Source organism: Sciurus vulgaris (genome assembly GCF_902686455.1).
Source record: "Sciurus vulgaris genome assembly, chromosome: 3".
Lineage (NCBI taxonomy): Eukaryota > Metazoa > Chordata > Mammalia > Rodentia > Sciuridae > Sciurus > Sciurus vulgaris.
Window position 1 is genome coordinate 42,514,897 of NC_136463.1, and position 23,932 is coordinate 42,538,828.

At 50.8% G+C, this 23,932-nt stretch overlaps 1 protein-coding gene across 6 annotated transcripts in view; it reads right to left on the minus strand.

Moving 5' to 3' along the window:
- The window catches only part of PEMT (phosphatidylethanolamine N-methyltransferase), an 87,921-nt gene that overhangs the window by 49,864 nt on the left and 14,125 nt on the right, over nucleotides 1–23,932 (minus strand). For 5 of the 6 annotated variants that reach the window (XM_079133804.1, XM_079133803.1, XM_079133806.1 and 2 more), the window contains exon 2: nucleotides 21,492–21,599. The exons of the other annotated variant lie outside the window; for it this stretch is intronic. In XM_079133804.1, coding sequence (XP_078989930.1) covers nucleotides 21,492–21,584 — 93 coding nt within the window. In that variant the 5' untranslated portion in view covers nucleotides 21,585–21,599. The remainder of the gene's footprint in view (nucleotides 1–21,491; nucleotides 21,600–23,932) is intronic. 6 annotated transcript variants of the gene reach the window in all.

Sequence of the window (23,932 nt, forward strand, 5' to 3'; positions counted from 1 at the left end):
CAGAACAACACGATCCTTACCTGTCCCAGGGGCTGCTGCAGCTTGGGTTCCTGGGAATGGCCCTGTCCAACTTTCCTGTGCCACTGATCAAATTGAGTTTTAAACAGGAGACCCACATTGGCTTTGCAGATACCTGAGTTGAGACATAACTGGGAGTCTCCTCTGGCATTCATGGGTCAAAGGTCATATGCACAAGCCCCACTGGCACAGACTACTTCAGAGTCCAGGGTCTCACTCCTTCACAAGCACACTTTCTCCCTGCAATTGTCAGTCATGCCTATAACATGGGTTAGATATAGACCCTGCATGTATGTGCCCACATAGACAAGTAAGTAGAATAAAGAGGTTTACTTTAGCACTGTTTATGGTAGTCAAAGTTGAAATAAATCAAATGGCCATCAGTGGGAGTATGGGTGCATGAATTATACCTATATGATGGAGTACCACATAGCCATGAAAAAGAACAAAGCAGATTAGTAGATGCTAGAGTAAACAACCTCTAAAATCCACTGAGAGGTGGGATGACTTTAAGGATTAATTGGAACATGGATTAATGAGAACACTTTGGAAGTACTAATAAATGTCAGTGATCATTACTGTTAGAAGATCATCATCCTTGACTATTTATAAAGAAAAGACAGAGAATGTCATGCTGTCACACAGGTGAGGAGAGACCTGTCTGTAGAGATGCTTCATATAGACACCTCAGGAAGGGTCTCCAGGAAAGGGGTTCAAGGGAAAGAGACATGAGGGAGCCATTTCGTCTATACTACTTCTTGTACTATTGAATTTTTATAATGCACGCATATTATTATCTACTTTAAAATTCTAAACAAAATTACTGCAGAGATAACTAAAAACAATGAATTAACTCTGTCTCCAGAGGTGAGGGGAAGATGGCCATGTGTGGTGGCAAGCAGCTAACTGTACAGCTCTGAGGCCTGGTTCATGGTTCATGTGGATCATGCCAGGTCTCCCTATTCTCCTCCACAACAGGGCACGAGTGAGAGCCAATGCTGATGCCGGAGCCATCGTCCTGCCTCAGGTCAACATGCCTTTACTGCACACAAGTCTAACAAACCCGAGTGTGCACGTCCAGAACACTGCACATGAAGCCGAGGACAGGAGGGAGGTGGGGCAGCACTGGATCCATAAGCCATGAGACACATTGGCCAACAGGGGACGCAGACATTCGGAGCACACACAGGGTCCTTAAGGAGTGCAGCATCGGGGCCACCAGCACGGGTGTGTGTCCCAGCAGTGCCCAACCAAGCCCTGGGCAGCAACTGGGGAGGTGCTGGTGACCCTCCATCAACATGAAATGGTTGGCTCAAGGAGGCGAGGAGCCTACATTGATTTAGAAAGATACCTCAGGAAGGGTCTCCAGGAAAAGGAGAAAAAAGACAGAACAAAAACCTCTGGGGGCAGTGAAAGTCTCATTAAAAGCCAGAAAATTCTAATGCAAAACTGGGTAAATGGTGATCTCATTTGCAGTTTGGGCTTCTTGTCTCTAACAGTGAGCACCTCCCCCAAGACAGCTGCCACTGTCCTCTCCCACTCCTGACACTCTCCCTGTGGGGAGACAGCTCTCCTGTGAAGACAGCACAGCCCTCATCTGAGGGGACCTGAGGGCAGTTCAGGGTGGTCACAGAGCCAAACCTGGGCCCAGGTAACCAAGGGGCCCAGGTGCCACAGAGGCCACCTAAGGGGCAGAACTGCAGCCATGGCAGCCCTGCCTGGGGATGTGCCCTTTCCCCCATGGAAATGCCTTGACCTGGGATTAACAAGAGGTCAAGGCTATGAAGTCAGATTTCTTTTTAATTATCTTGCTGCCATTCTGACACGGAGACCCAAGCTCTAAAATTAGGCCACTGGATCTCACACCTGACTTTCCAAGCTCCCTGGTGGCAGAGGTGTAAATCTACACTCAGGGACAGTGTCTTCTGAACACTCTGCTCCCCAAACCCTTCACTTGGTCCCCTCCCCACCCCAGCCAAGGGCCTTGACTGGGGGACCCCTGCTCAGGGTGGACTTGGGAAAATGCTGAAGGTTCCCATCAATGGGGTCCCAGAGCCTCTCTCACCTCTCAAAAATTCAGAGGCCACCTTTCCTTCATGGAAACGAGTGAAAGGTTGCCACTGAGGTGTGAAGATGCCTGGCAGGCCTGGGGATTAGAAAGGCTTTGATGTCCCCACACACAGTGTTCTTTGCAGGCCCAATGCCCTCAGCCAGCAAGGAGTTAATGTCCCTGCCTCCCCCTCCATCCAGGCCAGAGTCAGCCGAGGGTTAAGGTCAAGGTTGCCATCAAAGCTCCAACAGCCCTCAGACTTGCACCCTCAGCCCACATCACTGTTCTGGCTGCTCAGGATAGATCACCTGGGCTTGGCTGCGGAAGTGTAGGGACACTTGCACACCCTGCACTCCCCATTCCCTGCCTGCTTGTACTATCCCTGTTCCCTGGGGAAGCACACTGATGCTGACAGCCACCCAGCTCTTAGTGGTGCTGCTGACACCTTTGTCCTGCCTGACCTCTCAGACCTATTAGACCCTGTCCTCTTGCTCTGGAACACCCCTGAATCTGCACCCTTTAAACTCACAGGTGTTCCCAGGCCTCTGAAGCACCTTGTGATCACTTGACCACTAGTAGTAGGCTGTCCCAGATGTGTCCTGGCTTCTGCTCATTCCCCAATGTGGCTGTTTCCTGAAGAGCCACTTGCAGGAACTTTCTCTAGAGTCCTTCATCCACATCCACAAGTGAGACCCTACTTTCTTGCAACTCTGTACCCAGACAGCCAAGCAAAATCTAGAAACTTCCATGGCTAACTCCCCTCAGTTCCTCATGATCTCCTTTGCCAGATACCAGATTCCAGTCACAGCAGGTGAATGTGTGACATTTGGGGAACTATTCTTTCTCTTCCTCCTGTCCAGCAAGCCACAGCCCCTCCTGCCCAGCACACACTCAGCCAGGAATGGGGGGGCTACTCTGGACTGGACGGTCCAGAAGCTTCTCTGGGAGTGGGTTTTAGGCCTGCAACCTGGCCCACGAGCAGGAGCCAGCCTTGGGGAGAGCAGTGAGAGGCAGACAGAAGCCACACTGGGGGCCTCATAGCTAGGATCCTGCAGCTGATGGCAACAGTGCTCCCAGGGCCTCCTTGCTTCTGTCCTCATTTGTTTCTCTCACAAACACACCTTGTGCAAAAGGATTTAGCTTTCTGTATAAAGGAGATGGCAAGCATCAGGAGATGTGGTGTCAAAAAGTCAGGTCTCTGTCCTTTGGTAGACAGGGGTGAGGTGCTTGCAGAGCCATGAAGGGACAAAAGGTAAAAACACTCCAAACGTTTATGTGCCCACCCACCCCCCAACAACACCAATATCCTGTTTTTGAGTCGACTGCCAGTTTCAGAGGCATACATATTACATTTGAACATGCTCCTTCGCTGCTGGCATTGAGCTCCCTGGCTCTGTCCACACTCAAAGCTAGCAAACCAGGGCTGTGAACTGTGTGGGCCCAAGCAAATAGAGCCCTTTAATTGCAGTAAAAACCGGAGGCATTTTCTAAAGATTTTTTAAAATACCCACAGCACAAAAGTGAAAGAGGGAGAGAGTACATATCTATCTATTCATTCATTCAACACTTACAGACCCTGCATGGCTCCATGCTCTCAAAGGAGGGGGAGGAAAATCCCACACACATGCGTATGAGCACTAATGGGCACAGTGTTAAATCCTGCACAGGAACCAGCTTCCTAGATTCTCACCATGACCTACAAGCAGTACAGTCCTTCAGAATCTCTGCAGAACTGGTTCCAGGATTCCCCACGGAATACGGAAATCCATGCATGCCTGAGCTTAGTATATGAGTCTGAAACTCCCTCTGCTTTGGTCTATAGCAGTGGACACCCAGATCAGGCTGAAACCACTGGGAGTCAGCACTTTCCTTCCAGCAGGCTCCTGTGGGCCTTTGAACATACATGGTGGGCCCTGATGCCTCCTCCCTCCTTCCACAGAGGTCAAATGAGCCCCTCTCAGCGAGAGGTGTCAGGAAAATGGTTATAACACCCTTTGTGTGCTGAGAAAGTCCTGGGACAAGAGCTCAGCTATTAATGGGGGAATCAGATGTACTTGTAGACATGGTGGTTCCTGGGCATTGTGAGCTGCTGCCTCCCAGGCAGGTTCTGGTCTTCACTCAAGGGCAGGATGGTCAAGAGAGAGCCAGGGAAGGCATGACTGGCCTGTTGCCTTGAGCCCCCTCCTCTACCTCCCTTGACCCATGGCTTTCCCCAGAGCCTTTGCAGCCCCTTCCCAGACCTCCACACAGCCTGCAGACTGACCCCTGTGCCACCTCCCCAGGCTGTTTCTCACTCAGGACACACCCAGCAAGGGCCATGCTCCTTCCTAGGTTTCTCTATGTGGAACACAAGCTCAGTTGCCTAGCATGGGCTCTGAGGACCTTTGTTTCTTGGCCTTCATCACAAAGAGAATGTGAGAAGCCTACAGAAATACAGCAAACCGAAGAAATGAGAAATGGAAGATGCTGGCACAAATGCAGAACCCTGCAACAGGGGGGTCTTGGGTCAGCTCAGAGGCCCTGCATCCCTGGGAGATTCTCACATACTCTGGACCAGAGTGGCCATGGACACAGAAGCAGGTTGCCCCAGACTGGGGTCAACCAGAAGGTTCCACAGCCAGCTTTCTATCCATTGCAAACGGCCCTGTGGCTACTGCCAGAACACTGCTCTCTGTGGGTCAAATGCCCTGGAAATGATTGCTGAATGAGCAGAGAACAGAAGAAAAGAGCCAGGCATGGTGGTGTACACCTGTAGTTTCAGCTACTTTGAAGACCAAGGCAGAAGAAGCACTTGAGCCCACAAGTGTAAGGCCAACCTTGGCAACATAGTGAGAACATGTCTCAAAAAAGAAAAAAGAAAAAGGACCAAAGCACAGCAAATCTCAGCAGGTCTGTTGGCCCAGAACAGAAGGGTGGAAGGTAACATTGCAGGGCCAGGGACAGCAATGAGGCATGCTCCCAACTTCTGGCAGAGACAAGGGTCTCGCAGGTGTTCCCCCAGGGAACTGGGGAAGGCAGTCCTTGGGAAAGTACTAGGCTCCTGGGTCCATGGGATGCCAAGGTGAGCTGGGAATCAGTCTTGTCCCTCTTAGGTTTGCTAAGGGTATCTGTGAGCACATGAACAGAGAGGGCAGGGGATCAGCCGGATCAGCCACCAGCAGCACATACAGAATAGCACTCAGCAGGTTGGCCCAGGCACCATAATCCCAAGCACAAGACACCTGCAGCTGGTTTCCTGCTGCAGGACAATTAGAGGAGCAGCATGGGACATTGGCTAGACCCAAAGAAAAGTACTGGAGTGGACTTGAGCCCAGCTGGGCTCCCTTACCCCACCCCAGGCCTAGGGTCCTTCACCTAGGTCCAATCACCACTCCAAAGAAAGTCCACTGAGGTGCCTGAGTTCAGCAGGCCTGCCAGATCCCCAAGAGCACTTAGATCATTCTTAGTGGGTCCAATTAGAAAGATGTCCACCAGCGAGTCCTTTGCTATTTCCAAAATGCATCCCTATTCATTTCTCTGCATCCCTCTCCAGGTTACAGAGATCTTCATAAAACCAAAATCAGATCTCAGCTCTGCTCACTTCACCCTGTCCCCTCACAGCCTCACCAGAGCAGGCATTGCTCGCCCCATATACAGACCAGAAACGGAGCCCCACAGGCCTCTCATGACTCAACCAGGCCCCACAACTCCCAGGTGGTGCTGGTAAGGCTGACTCCAAACCCTCCCTTCTCTCTCCCTCTTGCTTCAGGACTTCCAGGAACAGGGAAGTAGGGGAGGGCTGGAGATAGAGGGGGCTAAGGGAAGACTCGGCTTGGGCTTTTTGCATAGGCCCTGTCTACAAGGTCAACACCATAGTGCCTTTTTCAAAGAGGAAGGCCCATGGTGGGCAGATCCAAGACTGAAAACAAACAGCCTGAGGCCAGTGCCTGCCCCTTTGGGCCAACCCCAGCTATGGGCCAGGTTCTGGGTCCTGCCCTTGATACATGATTCCATCTGATTCCATCACCAAACCAAAACCAAGTTGGAGGCTGAGGAAGAAACAGGCACAGAGGAGGCAAATAACTTGCACAAAGCCACACAGCTAATAAGCAGCACAGGATGGACAGATGCTAGCCCATGTGAGCCCAGAGCCCAGCTTTCTACTACATGGGGCCTGAAGAAGCGACTTGGGGAAGACCCAGCAACCACATCTGTGCAGACAGCTGCACCTATGAACCAAATGGGCCCTCGAAGAAAAACCCTACTTAGCTAAGGAGCATCACAGTGAGCAGATGAGGACTCTCTAAGCATGTGTCAAAAGGTTCAGCCTGTCCTCCATGAGACCACGTCTGCAAGGCTCCATGCCACCCCAGCAACAGATGTGAGGCAGTGTCGCACAGCACCTCTCCAACTCCACCCCACCCTATCCTTCCCTGGCACTGCCCTTAACTACCCTTCACCTGACCTCTCTGTGCCCCGAATCCCAGGCCCAGGCTGGCACATGTTGGGGACTCACTCAGCAGCAGTGTGCCACATAACCAGGGAAGGCCAGGACACCCTTTTGGCACCCTCTTCTCCCCTCTCTCTTCCCTTTTTCTTCTCTCCACAACCCTTCCTGCCTCCCCCGTCTCCTGGGCCCTACAGTCAAATCTTGGTGCTCAGAACTCAGGGGGCCTTGCATGACGCACAGGACCCATGTGCACCCCAGTCACCGAACATCATTGGGTACCAGTGGACAGGACGTGAGGACAACAGTCACTCATACTCCACCCTTACCGGGCCTGGACTCTGCCTGGTGCTGCCCGTGGGGTATTTCACTGACCCTCACCACAGCCCTGGTGGGTGGAGCTCTGGCTAACCTGTTTCACAAATGAGGAAACTGAGGCACAGAGCTTAGGTTCAAGGCCTTGCATCATCATGTGGTGAGTAAACTGGTTACTGTTAGCCAGAACCAAGACCAAGGCAGGCAGGTCCCAGGCAGGCTGGTAAGACCCTGCGCAGGGCTCCACAGAGGAAGCCCACAGGCAGACCCCGGAAGTGCAGCCTGACACAGCTCCACAGAAGTGGACAGTGAGGCTGGAGGCAAGAAGAGAATAAAGCAGAACATAACGGCTGCTGAGCAGGCTCCAAGCCCGGTTTTCATTACTATCTTCCCATGGCAACAATCTGCCAGGCAACTTCCATGAGCCTATTTTACATATGAGAAAACTGAGGCTCGGAGAAGCCAAGAATCTCATCCAGGCAGTGGCAGGCAGGACAGACTGTGTGCTCAGAGGTCAGATGTGAAGAGGGCAGGGGGCATGGTTCTGCCAGGACATGGTTCTGAGGACAGCGAGGGCAGGACTTTGTGGGCTGGAGGACACAGAGGCACCCTTCCACATGGCAGCCTCACATGGCTGCTCCACATGTAGCCCTGCCTGCAGGAAGTCCCAAGTGCCGTCAAAATATTGACACAGGCGGGCACACACAAGCCTGGAAGTCAAGCTGTCACGAAATCAGAGCTGGGCACGTGCGGACCCCAGGCTCCAGCAGGGAGAGGGCAACAGGGCTGACTTGGTGACAGGTGCTCAAAGCACCTCTTCCTGCCCTCGGGGACCCCAGTGTCCAGCCCCATCTGGATCAGGCCATGCTGCCACTTGGAGCTATGCTTCCATCCGTGCCCAACATGACATGACTGTGCCCCAGAGGTGCAGGGGTGTATGGGCACTCAGGTGTGTGGGTGTGTGCAGGGGGCAGGTGGGAGGGGAAAGCGCAAGAGCAGGAGCACAACTGGCAGGCCCAGCTCTGGGCTCACAGCTGTGTGACCCAGGCAAATCAAGGAACCTCTCTGATCCTCAATGGCTGCTTCTACAAAAACAGGGGTTAACCCCTCAAGGGCTTCAAATGAAATCACTTTAGGGGCTAATGGAAACAGCAGCAGTGGCAGTGGTGGTGGTCGTGGTGGTGGCACTTATGATTATGACAATCACAAGAGCAGCCACTGTCAATACGGAATACCTGGGGAAGGCACGGTCCCCGTCCCTGTCCATGCAGCCATTCTGCCCCTTCACTATAGGCTGAAATCCCTGGATCCCACCTTCAGAGGCTAGTGGGGAAGGTACATCTGAGAACAAGGAAAGAGCACCTGCATCAAGTCAGTCCCTCCCCAGGCCCGCTACCCCCGACCCCAGCCCTTCAGCCACCTCACTTGTGGTCAAGCCCCCACCTATCTGACAGAAGCAGATGAACTTGTACAGAACACTTGTCATTATCACCCCTTTCCTCATTTTTCCCATGTCTTCCCATTCTAAGAAAAGGGAGCCTCCTGTGGGCGCTAGTGTCTTTGACCCCTGCCCTGGATACCTGGAACCAGGACAGCCTTCCTGGGCTCCCAGGTCTGTCTAAGAGAGAAACAGGGGAGACACAGCGGGTGGGCACGAGGGCACGAGCCTCAGCCAGATGAGCATGCGGGTAGACTTGGCATCCTCCAGACCTTCAGTCAAGGTCCCCTCCACCTCTGCAGTGGAGGATGGGTTAGGGGGCTCCAGGCTCCACACCATGTAAATGCTGCCTCTGACCTCAGAGCCCACACCTATCCCACAGGGGCTCCCAGGGCCAGCAGGGCCACTGGGGAAAATAACAGACATCACTTGGGCTCCATTCCCCAAGGGGCCTTCCACCAAAATGAGGGAGGAAGTGCCGGGAGAGAGGTGGCTGGGATTGTGGCTCACTGGTACAGCTATGGCCTAGGATGCACAAGATCCTGAGTTCCATCCCCAGCACTGAAAAAAAAAAAAAAAAAAAAAAAAGAAGAATACCACTAGAAATAAACTCAATTAATAGTTATAGGAACAGGCCCCCTTCCACACCTCATTCATCTGGTGTTCAACCCAACTCCAGCACTGTATATGGCTAGGATGGGGGTGGGAAGGGAAAGAGCTGAGGCTGCAGGTGGCCTACTATGTGCCTGGAGTCAGGCCATGCACTTCCCATGCTAAGCTCCTCATCAGTGCTGCATGATGACGCTGAAGAAGCAGGGTTATACTCTTTTTAAAAGGAAAGAAGGAACCAAATGCTGTTCCGAGAATACACACGGTCAGGTATGTAGCCACACACACCTTGGCTCTGGCCCCAACCAGTCAGCACAGTGTCCCTGAGCCTGGGTATTGTCACTGCTGTCACTGCAAGCCCCTCTGCCATGAGCATAGCCCTCACAGAGCAGGACAGTCACCCCAACCAGCTCTGCCCAGGAGCTGGGTGCTCTCCCAGCCTCCCTCAAGGGCACCAGCTCCTGGAAAGGAGAATCCCCAGCACACGACCTGCGCAGTACCTGGGAGACCTGAGCCCTAGGCTTAAAGCCTGGTCTTTAAAGTCCTTCAAGCCTGGTGTCACATGCTCTTCTGCATAGGTCATGAGAAAGGGTCCTCTTGATTGCAGGGTTCTGAAAACATTACTCACTGCCTCACACTCGGACTCTCAGATAGATAAGACACCTTAGAACCAGGGGAATGGTTCCCCTGGGGTAAGGAGGAGACTAGGAGCTGCTACCAGGAGAAAATGTCATCTAATACTCATCCCAGGGCTCCAGAAGTGCCACTGGCTGTGTAACTGTGGCTGGCTTCTCACTGGGCACTGGAGAGATGGGCCACCTGCCCACAGCTTCCCATTCAGGACTCAGTATTGGCCTGCTGGCAGAGAGGGAGTGGAGTTGGACTATGGTGGAGTCTTCAAGCTGCTTCTCCATATGCCACAATGGAATCTCCATCCCTGCCTCCTGTTTCCAAGTCCCCTTTCCCATCTTCCTTGGATGGATGGGGGAATCCAAAATGTTTAGAACTAGAAGACTATTGAGAGGTAATTTAGTTCAATTCCCCTTTTTTAATCAGAAACTACAAGCATACGAGGCCAATAGAACTTACCCAAATTCACGGCAAGGTGATGCAGAACAAGTTACATAAGATGAAGAAATCAAGACCATAAGCACAAAAGTCCTTCAGGAATATCTGTCCAGCACCTGGCCAGCTCCTAACTGCTAACCTGGTCCTCTGCTAACGGAAATGCCAAGGTGGGCAGACCTGCCTCCCAAGTGGGAGTGGCTTGCCCTTGGAACACAGCTACTCAGGATCCTCCACCCAATACCCCCTCACTTCCAACTCACACCCCACAACTTCCACCAGAGGAGCATGCACCATGCTGTTCCTGCCACTTCACAGACAAGAGCTATAATGTCAGCCACACAGGTGGGACTTGGAGGATATGATGTGTCAGGGATGGTGAGGGCCATATGGTGCATAGGGCTCCAGCCATAGGAGCCCAGCACCCCAGGGTCATACCAGAGTCCCCCCTTTTGAAACAACTATTGGAAATGTCTCAGGGTCTTGCAGCAACACACAGTGCCCTGGTTTATCCCAACCAAAACTTGTGTTGAGGCTAAATTCCTCAATATGGCAGTACTGGGAGATGGAACCTAGGGAGAGGTGTTACATTTCTTAATCTAATGAATAGATTGTTAATGATGTTCTGTGGGAGTGAGTTCTGCATTCCACAGGAGTGGATGAGCTACCGTGAGAGTGGATTGGTATAAAGTTACCCCTCAGGTTTCACCTCTTCCCCTCAAGTCCATCTGCCCTTCCATGTTCCACCATGAGTTGAGCAGCAAGTGACGCTCACCAGAAGCCAAGCAGATGCAGGCGCCCTGCTCTTGGACTTCCCAGTCTCCAGGACCATAAACTAAATGAAGTATTTCCTTTATAATTACCCAATCTCGGATATCTTATTATAGCCACAAATAGACTAGGACACAAGGGACCCTTCCCTGGAATGCAACTGGGGCTTCATCTAGGGTCTTCAACACTGACAAGGCTCTGGCCCTCCAAGTGGTCTCCTTGTGCCAAATCTGGCAGGGAACAAAGAGAGCAGGTAGTCAGGGGCAAGGTGGCAGGAACGGGGAAGCCACTTGGGCAACTAATGAACCCTGGAGGCAGCAGCCAATGACGCTGGAGAGCCCAATAGCACCTGGTCACTGTGCAGCCCCAAGACTGCCATGAAACACACATCCATCAGTTCCTGAGTCTCCGGGGTCCCTCCTGGCTGATTTGTCTCCACTGGAAAGGGGTTAGGATATAGAAATACCTTCCCTAGGCCATGAACATTTTCTGGGACTAAATGAAGACACTGGGACGAAAGCTGGAAGAAGTGGGAAGGAAGAGGCACCGAGCATTTCCACCAACACAGGAGATGTTCTAGACGCTCCTGCTGTCAGATGGCTCCCAGCAATGCTGCTTCCTAGACCCCAAAACCTTTGCAGCTGTCCCCTCCCTTTAAGGCTCAAGGCCACACCTGAGCACAGCAGGCAGGAACTGCTCCTGTGGACCCAGAACAGAGTGATACAAGTGCAGTGGCTTGTCACAAGTCACAGAGTAAGTCAGCAGTGAAAAGAGACAAGCAACACCTTGGAGTTTTCCATGGAAAATTTTTTTTTTTTGTACTGGAAGTAGAACCCAAGGGCATTTAACCACTGAACGTTCTTTGGTTTTTGGTTTTTGTTTTTTGAGACAAGATCTTGCTAATTTGCTTAGGTTCTCACTAAATTGCTGAGGCTGGCTTTGAACTTGCAATCTTCATGCCTCAGCCTCCTGAGCCACTGGGATTACAGGCATGAGCCACTGTGCCTAGCTTCACAAAATCTTTTTTTTTTTTTAACTTTATTTATTTTTTTACGTGGTGCTAAGGATCAAACCCAGTGCCTCACATGCTAGGCAAGCACTCTACCACTGAGCCACAACCCCAGCCTCTCCACAAAATCTTGACTGGTTCCAAAAGATCCAGGGTGATAGGAATGTAAACTGGTATAGCCATGATGGAAAATGGTATAGAGGTTCCTCAAAAAGTTCTAGGGTTCTACAGCAAAGTAAGGTGACTACAGCTTACAACAGTTTATTACACAACTTATAAAGAACTTAAAGAAAAATTCGAAAGGTTCCAACCCAAAGAAATGGTCACTGTTTAAGGAGAGGGGAGTGTCCATTACCCTGTTTGATCGGCATGCATTGTACACTGGATTACCACACTATGCCTCATAAATATGCACAATTATTATACGTCAGCTAAAAGAAGACCCAAGAATGGAGTAAAGCTCCTAGATGATTCTGGTTGCATCTCATTGATTTCTGATGGTGTACTCATGAAGTCCACAGAGGACTTGTTAGCTCCTTTTACAGAGGGAGAAAGAAGGCACAAGAAAGTGGGAGAGGGCCAACTGTGACCCATGTGCTCCCAACAGAGTTGGGAATGACTATGCCCAGCTACGTCACCCCCCCCAGGGTCACCTTGGGCTCACCCTCCAGGAAGGAGGATACACTTCGTTCATCCACCCCTTCCAACACTGGGCTAGGCCCCAGGCATACCCCCATAGCTCAGACCCTTCCCTTAGCTTCCAAGAGCTCTCAGGCTTCAAGGAAGTGGGATGTACATTTGCCATTAACAGCTTCTACAGCTCATCACTGCAGGGGACACAAAGTCACAAAGACAGAGTCATGAATCAAGGCTAAGGGGCAGAGGCAGCCAGGCAGGGAGGTTGAGGGAAGCTCTTCTAGCAAGTGGGAACAGAATGTGCAAAGGCACAAAGGCATGAGCAGAGACCAAGCCTGCAGAATGGTAGTGAGTCACATGGCCAGAGCACTGGAAGATGACACAGATGTGTCCAATGGGAGGGGGTCCAGATCATGAATGCAACTCAAGCTATGCCACCTAACCTGAAAGCAACCAAAATCTACAAAAGATTGAAGTGGGGGCAGGGGTGGCTCAGCAGTAGAGCACTTACCTAGCATATGTATAGACCTATGATCTATCCCCAGCAACTCCCCACCTGCCCCCCAAAAACAAAAGATCCAAGTTAAAGGGCCAGATCTGCAGGGAATCACAAAGAGAAAGTCATAAAACTGCCCATTTGGACGACGTAGAGGAAAACCGGGTGGGAGGGGGTGGGTGATGGAAAGATAGTACAATGAAACAGACAGTATTACCCTATGTATATGTATAATTACATGAATGGTGTGAATCTACATTGTGTGCAACCATAGAAATGAAAAGTTGTACCCCATTTGTGTACAATGAATCAAAGTGAAATCTGTAAAAATAAAAAAATTTTAATAAAAAAAATAGTTCAAACATGAAAAAAAAAAAAAAAAACTTTGCCCAGTTCCCTACCTCTGCCAACCCCCACCCCCAGCCCAGTGTGAGAAGAACCCCAAGTAATCAACACTAACCACATGGCCAAGTGCCCTGTCCACTGCCTCTTGGTTACACCCATTCCACACATTCTGAGGTGTGCAACAGCCTTGTAATGCATAAAGCCAGAACCAAAAATAATCTGGAGGAGAGATGCACTTGGACCCCCACCCATCCAGCATGCACTTCCTCAGAAACCTCTCAGACTACATGTCTGGAGTGTCAGGAACCTGAGGGAAGGAGTTGATGAGTGACACCCAGCTCAGCAGGGTGTCAACCCAGCTGGTGGGGAGAGCTTTCTGTCCCTGACTGTCTGTCTGTCTCTGTCTCTCTCTCTCTCTTTCTTTCTTTTTGTTTCTCTACTGTGGCATTCCCAAGCCATTCTGGAAAAGGCTGTGAGCTGACCCAGTTCGAGACACCTCATCTGTACACATTACTGCCACGTTGCTCGGACACCACAGTTCTAAAGTTAGCCCTGGCGCAGGCTGCACGCAGCACGGCTCTCTATTCAGAGGCGATGGGGCCTCACAGGTGGTAGGCAGGGTTGTTGGCGCGTAAAATCACGTTTGCTGCCTGGCTCAGAAAAGATCACTCAGTCTTATGCTCTGGATATCGAGCACTTGAGCCAAGATTTAGGGGCAAGGGGGGCAAGTCTGGGTCTCTGCTGCCAAAGAGCGGACAGTCCCCAGCAGTTGGGGTTGAGGATGGACTTGCCATTAGTTGTGGAGCAATTCAGCTAGGAGCAGGGCTCAGGCAGGAACCAGAGAACATTTGGGAGTGCTCAGTGCTTTAGGTGATACAGTTTGAAGGAACAAATGGCTGGTTAACTAGAGTCTAGTGTTCCCAGAGCCAAGTTTTCAAGTTCAGCAAGCCAGCTGGCCACACTCAGGGAAAAACCTTCCTGCTGCCACAGGCTATCCCAGCCAGCAAGACATGCCCTGGCGGGGGAGCACAACTTCCCAAAACACAAGATCCTAGCCCAGTGGGTATGTGGCCATGCCCAGGAGCCAGATTTCTAAGCCAAATGGGAGCAAGGATCCCGACATCCTGATTCACGCCCCATCCTAGTTCCCCTGCCCATCTGAGTAAGACACATGCTCACACTCATACGTGCGCACACACAAACCACCACCACCACCACCTCCCATCTCAGCAATCTGTTTGCAGACCAGCATTCAGGGTCTTCCCTAAGGGAACCCAGGCCCAACTGTCCACCTGCCAACCTCACACATTCCCCTTCTGTTGTTTCCTGGATTCTCAGTCACCCCTACCCTTCCCTTCTCTGGAAATCTTGGGCCAATTTAATCCAGGGGTGAGAAGCACTATCTCCTCTGCAAACCCCATGCCCCTCCCCACAACCTGGGACCCAGATGCACCCTCTCCTGAATTCCTCCAGTGTCCTCCATCAAACAAATCCTAGCTTTCCTGTTCTACTTCTGATGTCCAATATTACTAGTTCCAGGAGGGCAGAGTAATATCCCAGCACAGGACCACCCCAGCCTAGGTGGGCCTCAGTAAAAGAGATCACAATGTTCTAGAGCTGGACAGGACCTCAGCAGAGGGTTCTCCCTTTACAAATGGAGAAAGCAATGTCAAGAGAGGGAATGTGAACAAAAGGTCTTTGGGCTGAAACCCATAGCATCCACAGAGGTAGCTTCTCTGCATCTGGTAGGATCCCTCAGGCACCCAGAAATGAGCCCACAGATTGCAGGCGGGGGTCTGGAATCAGAAACTAAGGCAGCAGCAGCAAAGGCACAATGAAGGTGAAATGGAGGGTTGGGGGCAAGGCAAGCAGGAGGGCAGACAGGGCCATAAGGAGCACCTCCTTCTCCCTGTTGTCACCTCCTCTTCTATCACTGTGACCTCCTCTTCCATCATAGTCACCTTCTCCCTGCAGTCACCTTCTTGTCCCTGCTGTCACCTCCTCCCCACTCCTAGGAACCAGGAAAAGAATACCTCCCTTTGCCTACAGTGCCACCTACTGTTCAGCCACCCCAAAGCTCCCCCCCACCACCCCGCAAAGCTACCTGTCCAGGACCACAGGAACCAGGGGAGTCAGACATCCCACTGTGGAGACCCTGTGCCCAGCCATCAACCCAGCACAGCAAGCTCCAAACCCTCCTGGAGGAAAAGGCCACCACTTCCAAAATTAGATCTCCAGCAAGGGCTGCCAGGGGTCCTGGTCGGCTCAGGACTGAGGGGGCTCTGGGGATGCAGGACTCTTGGGCTGCTCCCTGGAGCATCCCTGGCCAGTGGACAGGCTGGCCATCCTGAAGCATGCACAAGGCCCGATAGCCCCACAGGGCATCCTCTGCAGGGCCAAGGCTGGGACATCTACGGCAGCCAAGTCATTCAATACTTCCACCTGTGAGCACCTGAAGAAGCAGCCTCTACACCCCCACCCCTCAAAGAAAGGTCTAAGGTGGGGGCATGGTGGGACAGAGGGAGCTGCAAGGCAGGGAGGGGCTGGTCTACCAGAAGGGGGCCAAGCTGGGTATGGAGGGAAACAAGAAAAGCATATCTGAAAGCACATCCCACAGCTGGAAGAAACCTCTGGTCCTTCTTCATACCCACACAGCAGCCCAAGCAAGATTCTTTAACAGCACCCCTTTCACTTCCCTGGGGTCCTAATATAGTAGGTGAATTACACCCACGGCTGCCCTCTCCAAATCTCCATCTCAGTTCACCTTGGTGTCCAAATATGCTGTGTCTCCATTAGCTTTGATGTTTGTGGTAAGCAATCTGCCTCAGATAATAATTAAGATACCAAAATACATGCGATTTACTCTTACAAACAATAGGAGAGTGCAAAACCACTATTCAGATCCCAGGTGCTGGCTCCCAGGGGTTTTGACACAGGGTGGAGCTCGGGAGGTGGGGCTCGTAGAGCAGCCCTACCTTACTCTCCTGGGTGCCAGGACTGTGTCTGTTACAAACTACTGCTGTGCTTCACTTCCCTGCAATCCCAACTCTTTCTACAAAGCCAGGGTGTGCACATGCAAATGTCCCAAATGGAGATAGACCCTGTCCACAAGATGCCAGAGGGACACCTTGACTCCCTCCTGGTTAAAAGTCCAATATAGGTTCATGAAGTCAATAACACTGCCTGAGCATTGTCTATGCCAGGCACAGCGCTGGGTGCAGGATAGGCAGGTGCAGGACCCTCCCTGACTCAGAAGGTGAGGCAGCAGTTGCCACCCAGAGCACAGCACACACCAAGTGGGGACTGGAGGTAGAGCAGGAACTTTGAAACACTCATAGGGGTTGGTGAGGAATAAACTGTGGCACCAGGCATGGCAACTGTCCCAAAGGACTTACATGGTAGGCATTTAGATCACCTGGGCCACTGTGTCCTGGAAGAACACCTGGCACTGTCTGGAGGCAGTGCTACTGACCCTTAGTGGACAAAAACCAGGCACACTCTGAACATCCTACAGTGCATGGGGTAGACCTAAAAGTCAGAAACCCTGACCCAGAGAGGGCAGGCGGAGGGAAGGTGACACCTGACAAAGGTTACCACAGGCCATGATGGCACAGGTCTTCAGGAAGCCCTGAATGAGAAAGGACAGAGACTGGGACCCAGCATGACTGAGGGAGCAGGTAAGGGCAGAGGGGCCTCCTTGGCCATGCAAAGAACTGACCACCCCTCCCAGGAGGCAGGGGGCCTTTCAGTACTGCACACTCGGGTTGACAGGAGGGAGACAGACTGGAGGTTTCACAGACCTGGATGATGGGTACAGGGCCTGAAGCAGGTGGTGGCATCTATTGATAGGTGGAGTCTGAGGGCAGAGACCCAGGGGACAGGGGAGAGGAGGAAGTCAGGGCATCCCTCTGAGGTGGCGTTTGTGGAAATGGGGAAAGGACAGCATATCAGGGGGTTCTTGGCCAAGGTTCCTGTGGGGCCTGGAGAATTCTAGATGCAGACACAGAACCTAGACCTGGGTTCCTGGAGCTCAGAGCAGATTTTGGGTGACAGAGACCCAGGCAACAGAAGGAAATGTCCCTCCTGGCCCCTCTGTACCACCTTGGCCTTTTACATGTGTATTTGTATCTGGGGAAGAGAGACTGCTAGCTGGCTTTCCAAGGAAACTGAAGGCCTGATGCACAATGGAGGATCAGTGAGTAACTGCCCAGTGTGGGGACGTCAGGCAGAGGAAGAGAAGAGTACAGGAGCAGAGGACAGCCAGGAAGGCAGCAAGGGGCCAAGGGAGCCTGATGTTATGCACAGCAGGGCCACAGTGAGAAACTGACCTCCCACAGGCTGAAAAGCCCCCTTTGGTGGAGCAATAGAACCCCGCAGGCCTTGGGGCTAAGGGATCTGAGAGCAGAGGATACAGCCTGGCTGTGGTAGAGTGAGGAGGATATAAGGAGAGGCTTGTTGGGGACAGGGAGCGGGGACGGAACAGGACTGGTATTGGGCACAGATGAGAGCTGGGTTGAAATGCTGGCAGCTGAAGAGGGCAGCCCATCCTGCCTAAGGCTGCAGAAGCACTTCCACCAGTTACAGCCCCAGAGAGTCAGGCAATGGCTAAAGAACAGGAGGCCTAAGTCCCCAGCACTTCATACAAGCCACCATCTGGGCCTTGACTGATGGCCCACCCTCCCAGCTCCACTCCAGCACTATCATCGCAACCCCTTGAAAACCCAACTGAGGTCCTGCTCCTGGGCTGTGGCTCTCAGCTCAGAGTCCATCCTACACCCTCCCTGCAGCCAATGGGGCCTGCACCACAGTCCCGTCACCTCTCCAACCTGCCCTCCACTCTCCCTCTGTCTGAAGCCAGTGGGTTCGGATGCTCTTGCCCCAAGACTTTACATTACTGTTTCCCCTGATTAGAAAGCTCTTCCCCATCTGGGGGCCCCTCCCATGTGAGTCCAATTTCAGGTCAAAAGTCATCCCTTTGAAGAGGCCTTCCCTTACCACCCCTCCTGTCTTTCTGTCCCTTGCCTGCTTTATCACCAAGCAGCAGGGATGTAAGTGTATTTACTTATTGTCCCCTTCCAGAATGCCATTACATGAGGGACAGAAAGGTGTACCCCAATGCCTGGGACAGGGTCTCACATACAGTAGGCCCTCGAGAAATACCTGAAAAACAAATGAATGAACATATTTGCTAAGGTTTGGATATGACTGGATTGGATTTTGTCCCCAAAAAGTTAATGTGCTAGAAGCACAGACCTCAGTGTGGCCATGTTGGGAAGTGAGGAGCCTTTACGAGGTAGAGCCTAGTGGAAGGCAGGTCCCCAGGTCATCAGGGGAATGCCCTGAGTAGAGACTGATGTAGCTCACACAGGATCAGGTTAGTTCTCTGAAGAGCACGATGTAAAAAGTAAGGCCACTCCTTACACTTGGCTTCTTCTGCACCCAGTCATTTCCCTTTCTGCTTTACCATGTTGTGATGTAGCCAAATGGGTACTCGGCAGGATGCTGACACCATAACCTCTGGCCATGAAAATTGTGAGTCAAATAAACCTCCTTATAAAGTACCCAGTCTCCAGTATTTTGTTATACAACAAAAAAAATGGACAAATATATTCCTCAAATCCCACATTCCAAAGTGGATAATAACAGCAGTGCTGTGAAAATTCATTGAAATATCACATGAAATGCACCAAGTACAATGTCTGAGTATGGTAAGACCTGCTGAATATTGGCAGTTATTAAAATTTAAGAACTGTTTTTAACGCTGGAGGCTTAGTGGTAGAGTGCATATCTAATAAGCATGAGGCCCTGGGTTCCAGTCCCAGCACCACAAAAAAATAAATAAATAAATAAAATTCTTCCTGTGCTTTCACAGCCACGACTTTTTTGTTCTCATGGTGGGTTTTCACATCCTCACCACATCACAGAGACAGGCTCCAGCTCCATCCTAGCTCCTCTTTGTGTTTTGTTTTTGTTTTTGTTTTTTCTGGTACTGGGGATTGAACCCAGGGGTGCTTAACCACTGAGCACATCCCCATCCCTTTTTTATGTTTTATTTAGAGACAGGGTCTCTAAATAAAACATAAGTAAATTTTAAATAAAATATTTAGAGACCCTGCTAAGTGGCTGAGGTTAGCTTTGAACTTGTGATCCTCCTTCTAAGCTGCTGGGATTACAGGCATGTGCCACTGCCCAGCTCATCCCAGCTCCTCTTGCCTCCGGGATTTTATTCCTATGGTTCTCCCAGGGGAGCAGCCCACTGAACTGCAACATTATGTCACTTTTCTCATTCTGAAACAACTCTGAAGAGTTTGTTCTTTCTAATGGCCACAAGCTGTTCCAGTGAATAATTTTTTCAAAAACTTAAAAAATGTATCAAATCAAAAAATGTATGACAAAAAAAAAAAAAAAAAATCCACCTATGACAAACACATAGACAACAAACTGCCTGTCCCCAAACCTTAATGCACCTTGACTCCTGGCCATGTTGGATGTCCCTGTGGGCCATGACACAGCTTTAGAAGGAAGTATGCAAAAGCACAGTTGGAAGGGCCAGCAGAAAATGACCAAAGAGGTCTTATGCACGGATAGCAGTACCCCACAAGACCCAGTGTACATTTGGCTGCCCAAGTCCCCAGGATAAGGAGAGCAGCACACACTCAAACAATTGCTGGTCAGTCAGGCCTGCAGCAGTCAGAGGACAGGGATGCCAATCAGCTGTTAGAGCCCAGCAGTCTTCTGCAGGGAGAGGCCTGTGGACAGGAAGGAGCATGCACACACCCACCCACACACCCACACCCACACCCACATATACCCTGCTCCCAGTTACTTAGAGCTAAGGTATCTTTTAGGTGGGATCTACAGCCTACTTAATACCCTGCATTCATTTCCTGTACCTGCTATATCAAATTGACACAAACATACTGACTAAAAACAACCAAAACGTCTTCTCTCACAGTTCTAGTGGCCTGAAGCCTGATGTCAACATCTTTACCCTCCAGTGTCTTACACTTGGGAGTGCTGGTCATGTGTGTACAGGTGGAGAGCAAGCACAGAAGGGAGAGAAGACAGCAGAGATGAGGCTGAGAATGCCTGGCCCCACAGACACCCACCCTTGCTGGGGAGGCCACGTCAGGAGATCAGGACCAACTCTGGCACATCCAGCCACACACTCAGAGGCCAAGGCTTCTCAAAAATAAGAGGAACTCACATTCTTTTTACTGGCCTTGGTCCCAACTCCAGACCTCCCTCCCTAAAGCCCCCTCCTGAAGCAGGGTCAGTGTGTTCAGGACCAACAGGGACAGCACATTCAGAATGTGGCCACTCTAAGATGACTGGCCCTACCCCTACGCACTGCCACTCTCCCCAGATGGAGAAAAGGCCCAAGTCATAAACCAGATACAAAACATGTCGTGCTCTGCCCTGGGACCAAAGGCTCACCTTAAATGAAAACAACTGGGAACAGTGTGTTGCTGACGTGGACCTTGGCCTTCTTCAGATTAGCCTCAAGGGTGATCACAGAGCGTCCACAGCTCTGCATCAGCGAGCTGAGAGCTGGATAAGCCCTGGGACCACCAGCTCGGGCCATGCCAGGCAGCAGAGCCCAAGAGCTGCAAGAGCCAATGGCCTGCCCCACCCACAGCTTCCTCTAAGGGCCCAGAAACACTGCCTACACAACCCTGGCCTGGTTACAGAGTCCTCAGGCCTCCAAACGTGTCTCCTTGTGTCCACAAATGAATAGGGTGCAGCTCTGTCTTCTGATTTCAGTCCCTGAAATCAGATGGGTGTCAGCCGTCCTTACCACCCATCATACCTCCACCCCAGTCGCACAAGCTACTTTACAGAAAGCCACATATAGGAACAACAATAATGGTTACAGAGCATACCTGGAGGAGGGGGATTCACAAGAAAATGGCTTTATGGTGAGACAGGGCAGAGAGGGAAGAGAACCCAATAGCCCCAGCAAACAACTCATGAATAAGATGGCTACTAGTGAGAGGGAGGGCGCACATGAAGCCCTACCACCAGGCAGCTCTCTGCTGCAGGTTCCTGTGGCACCGAGAGGGCCAGTCCCCACTGCCCTCGACCACCCTGATGTCAGCCCAGGGCAGGCCTGCTGGTGTCGAGATGTTGCTTGGGCCCACGAGGCAAGGAACTTCCCACAGTGTACCCTCACAGGGTGCTAACCATTGGTAGAGGATGGCAAAAGATACAGGAGGGCAGAGCAGAGCCATCCAGCTATCCATCTGCCTGAACAGCAGTGATCTACCACGTAAGATTCACCTAGCTGAACAGGGTCAGGCACAAGGTACTTACCACATTCCAGAAGAGCGGATTGAAAGCAATGGTGAGGATGGCCGCCACGAAGCTGGAATCCCAGGGGTTCACGTAGCCCAGCAGCCAGGTCATAACGCAGAGGTCTGCCTGCAGGGACAGAGCCGGCGTCTGTAGGAGGCCCGCCCAGCACCGCCCAGAGACTGCCAGGACCTAAAAGCCCCCAGAACTCAGAGACAAAGTTATCCTCTGGGAACACACTGGGAGGCTCAGGAACATCCAAGCCCAGCCAAGGTTACCACGCTGCGGTCTCATAAAACAAGATAAAAAGCCAAAACCTAATCAACTGTGTCATGCCCTGTCGGGAGGGCAGCCAGCCTGGCAGCCGCAGAGGTATGCATGGGTGCTGGATGAGGAGATCAATGGTTCTGAAGCTGGGCATCCGGCTTCCTCAAAGGAAGTGACACCAGAACTAGATGCTACCTGGACCCTCCAACATGAGGGCTCTCAGAGGCCCCAGAAAAACTCAAGTGCCCAAATACATGAAGAGAGATGCTAAACCTTACTAAACATCAAGTAAAAGGAAATTAAAACAATAGTAATGTGTGCATACCTCTAATCCCAGCTACTCAGGAAGCAGGAGGATTGCAAGCTTGAGGCCAGCCTCAGCAACTTAGCAAGACCCTCAGCAATTTAGCAAGACTGTCTCAAATAACATTTAAAAGAAAAGGAAAAAAAGTTCTGGAGATGTGGCTTAGTGGTAGAACACTTGCCTAGCATGAGCAAAGCACTGGGTTCAATTCCCAGTACATGTGTGTGTGTGTGTGGGGGGGGACACTTATTGAGGGACCACTTCAAGTCTTGTTGAGGGTATGAGAGGGGTCTTTCAAACCACAGAGGCATGTCCCCAAATCGCAGTAATTCCACACACAGCACAAAGAGCATGAGTATGTTTCTGCCAGCTTGCAGCAAAAATGACCAGGAACAATTCATTAGAGACAAACTAGGTGGGTGGGGTATGTGGCTCAGTGGTAGGCCCTGGGTTCCATTCTCAGTACCACAAAAATAATAATTATTATTATTATAAAAAATAATCTTAATGCCCATCAGTAGAAAAATGGAGAAACAAAATATGACCCACATATAAAGTAGCTAAGTCACAGAAGTTAAATAGGTTACAGTTCTATGTGACAGCATGTTATTTCTCAAAAGCATAAAGTCAAATGAAAAGAGCAAGTTGCAGCATTCACAGTGTAGATACAAATTTTTTAGAATTTTTAGAAAACAACACAATATGGTATTAAATATTCTTTCTGTGTATGTGCTTTAAAAAAAGATCAGAACACAATGTACTAAATTCGTGATACTGGTTGCCTCTGGAAACAGGGCTTCTCAACCTCAACACTGTTGGCATTTGGGGCCAGGTCATTGGTGGTTAGGGGGCTGCACCGTGCATTCTGGGATACTTGGCATTCCCCTACCCCCACTCCTGGCCTCTACCCACCAGAGGACAGCAGCTCCTATCCCATGTAACAACCAAATGTCCCCTGGTAGCAAAATCCCCTGCAGTGAGACACTCAGATATAGAAGCAAAAGGGAATAGTAAGATACTTTCAATACTCATTTCTGGTTTGTTTGTTTGTTTGTTTGTTTTTTAAGATGAAGCATTCTTTTCTAAACTTTTCCTTATTTAGGCCCAAAGGACTGGAAAGATCATGATGTCTTTCCACATGCAATTCAAAATAAAAATCATACTAAACAGTAAAATAATGGTCAAGTTCATCAAGACCTTTCCCCATGATGTCTATGTGGATGATGCTTTCTTTCAGGACAGAATGTATTCTCAGTGGCCTCCTCTCTTTCCCTCAGAGCCTTCCCTGATGAAGTCTCACCCCTGAAGGCCACCCCCATTCAGGCCTCCTCACCTTCACATGGCTCCCACATTGCAGCACCTACCAGAAGGTACATTCATGCCTCCTCACAGAGCAGACCTTCCACGGCCTGCCCAATCTCACATGCCACCCCAATCACCCACGGCTTTCACAGTGGCTTTCACAATGGCTTCTGCACATGCCTGGAATGTCCTCTGTCCCTCTGTACCCCATTCACAAATTCCTACCCATCCCTCAATACCCAGCTGAAGATTCCCCTACCTCTCACCCACAATACCCTCTTTTATGTCTTTATTGTATACCCATCACAATTACTTAATCATTACCCCTATGTTGTAGTAACTCCTCAACTGTGTGTGTGTGTGTGTGTGTGTATGTGTGTGATAGTTACTGGAGACAACAACCCAGGGTGCTCTGCCATTAAGCTACATCCCCAGTTCTTTGTTTTATTTTATTTTTGAAGACAGGGTCTCACTAAGTTGCCCAGGCTGGCTTTGAACTTGCCATCTTCCCACCTCAGCCTCTCAAATCAGTGGGATTACAGGCATGCACCACCATATCTGGATGGACTATTCTTTGGTTGATAATAAA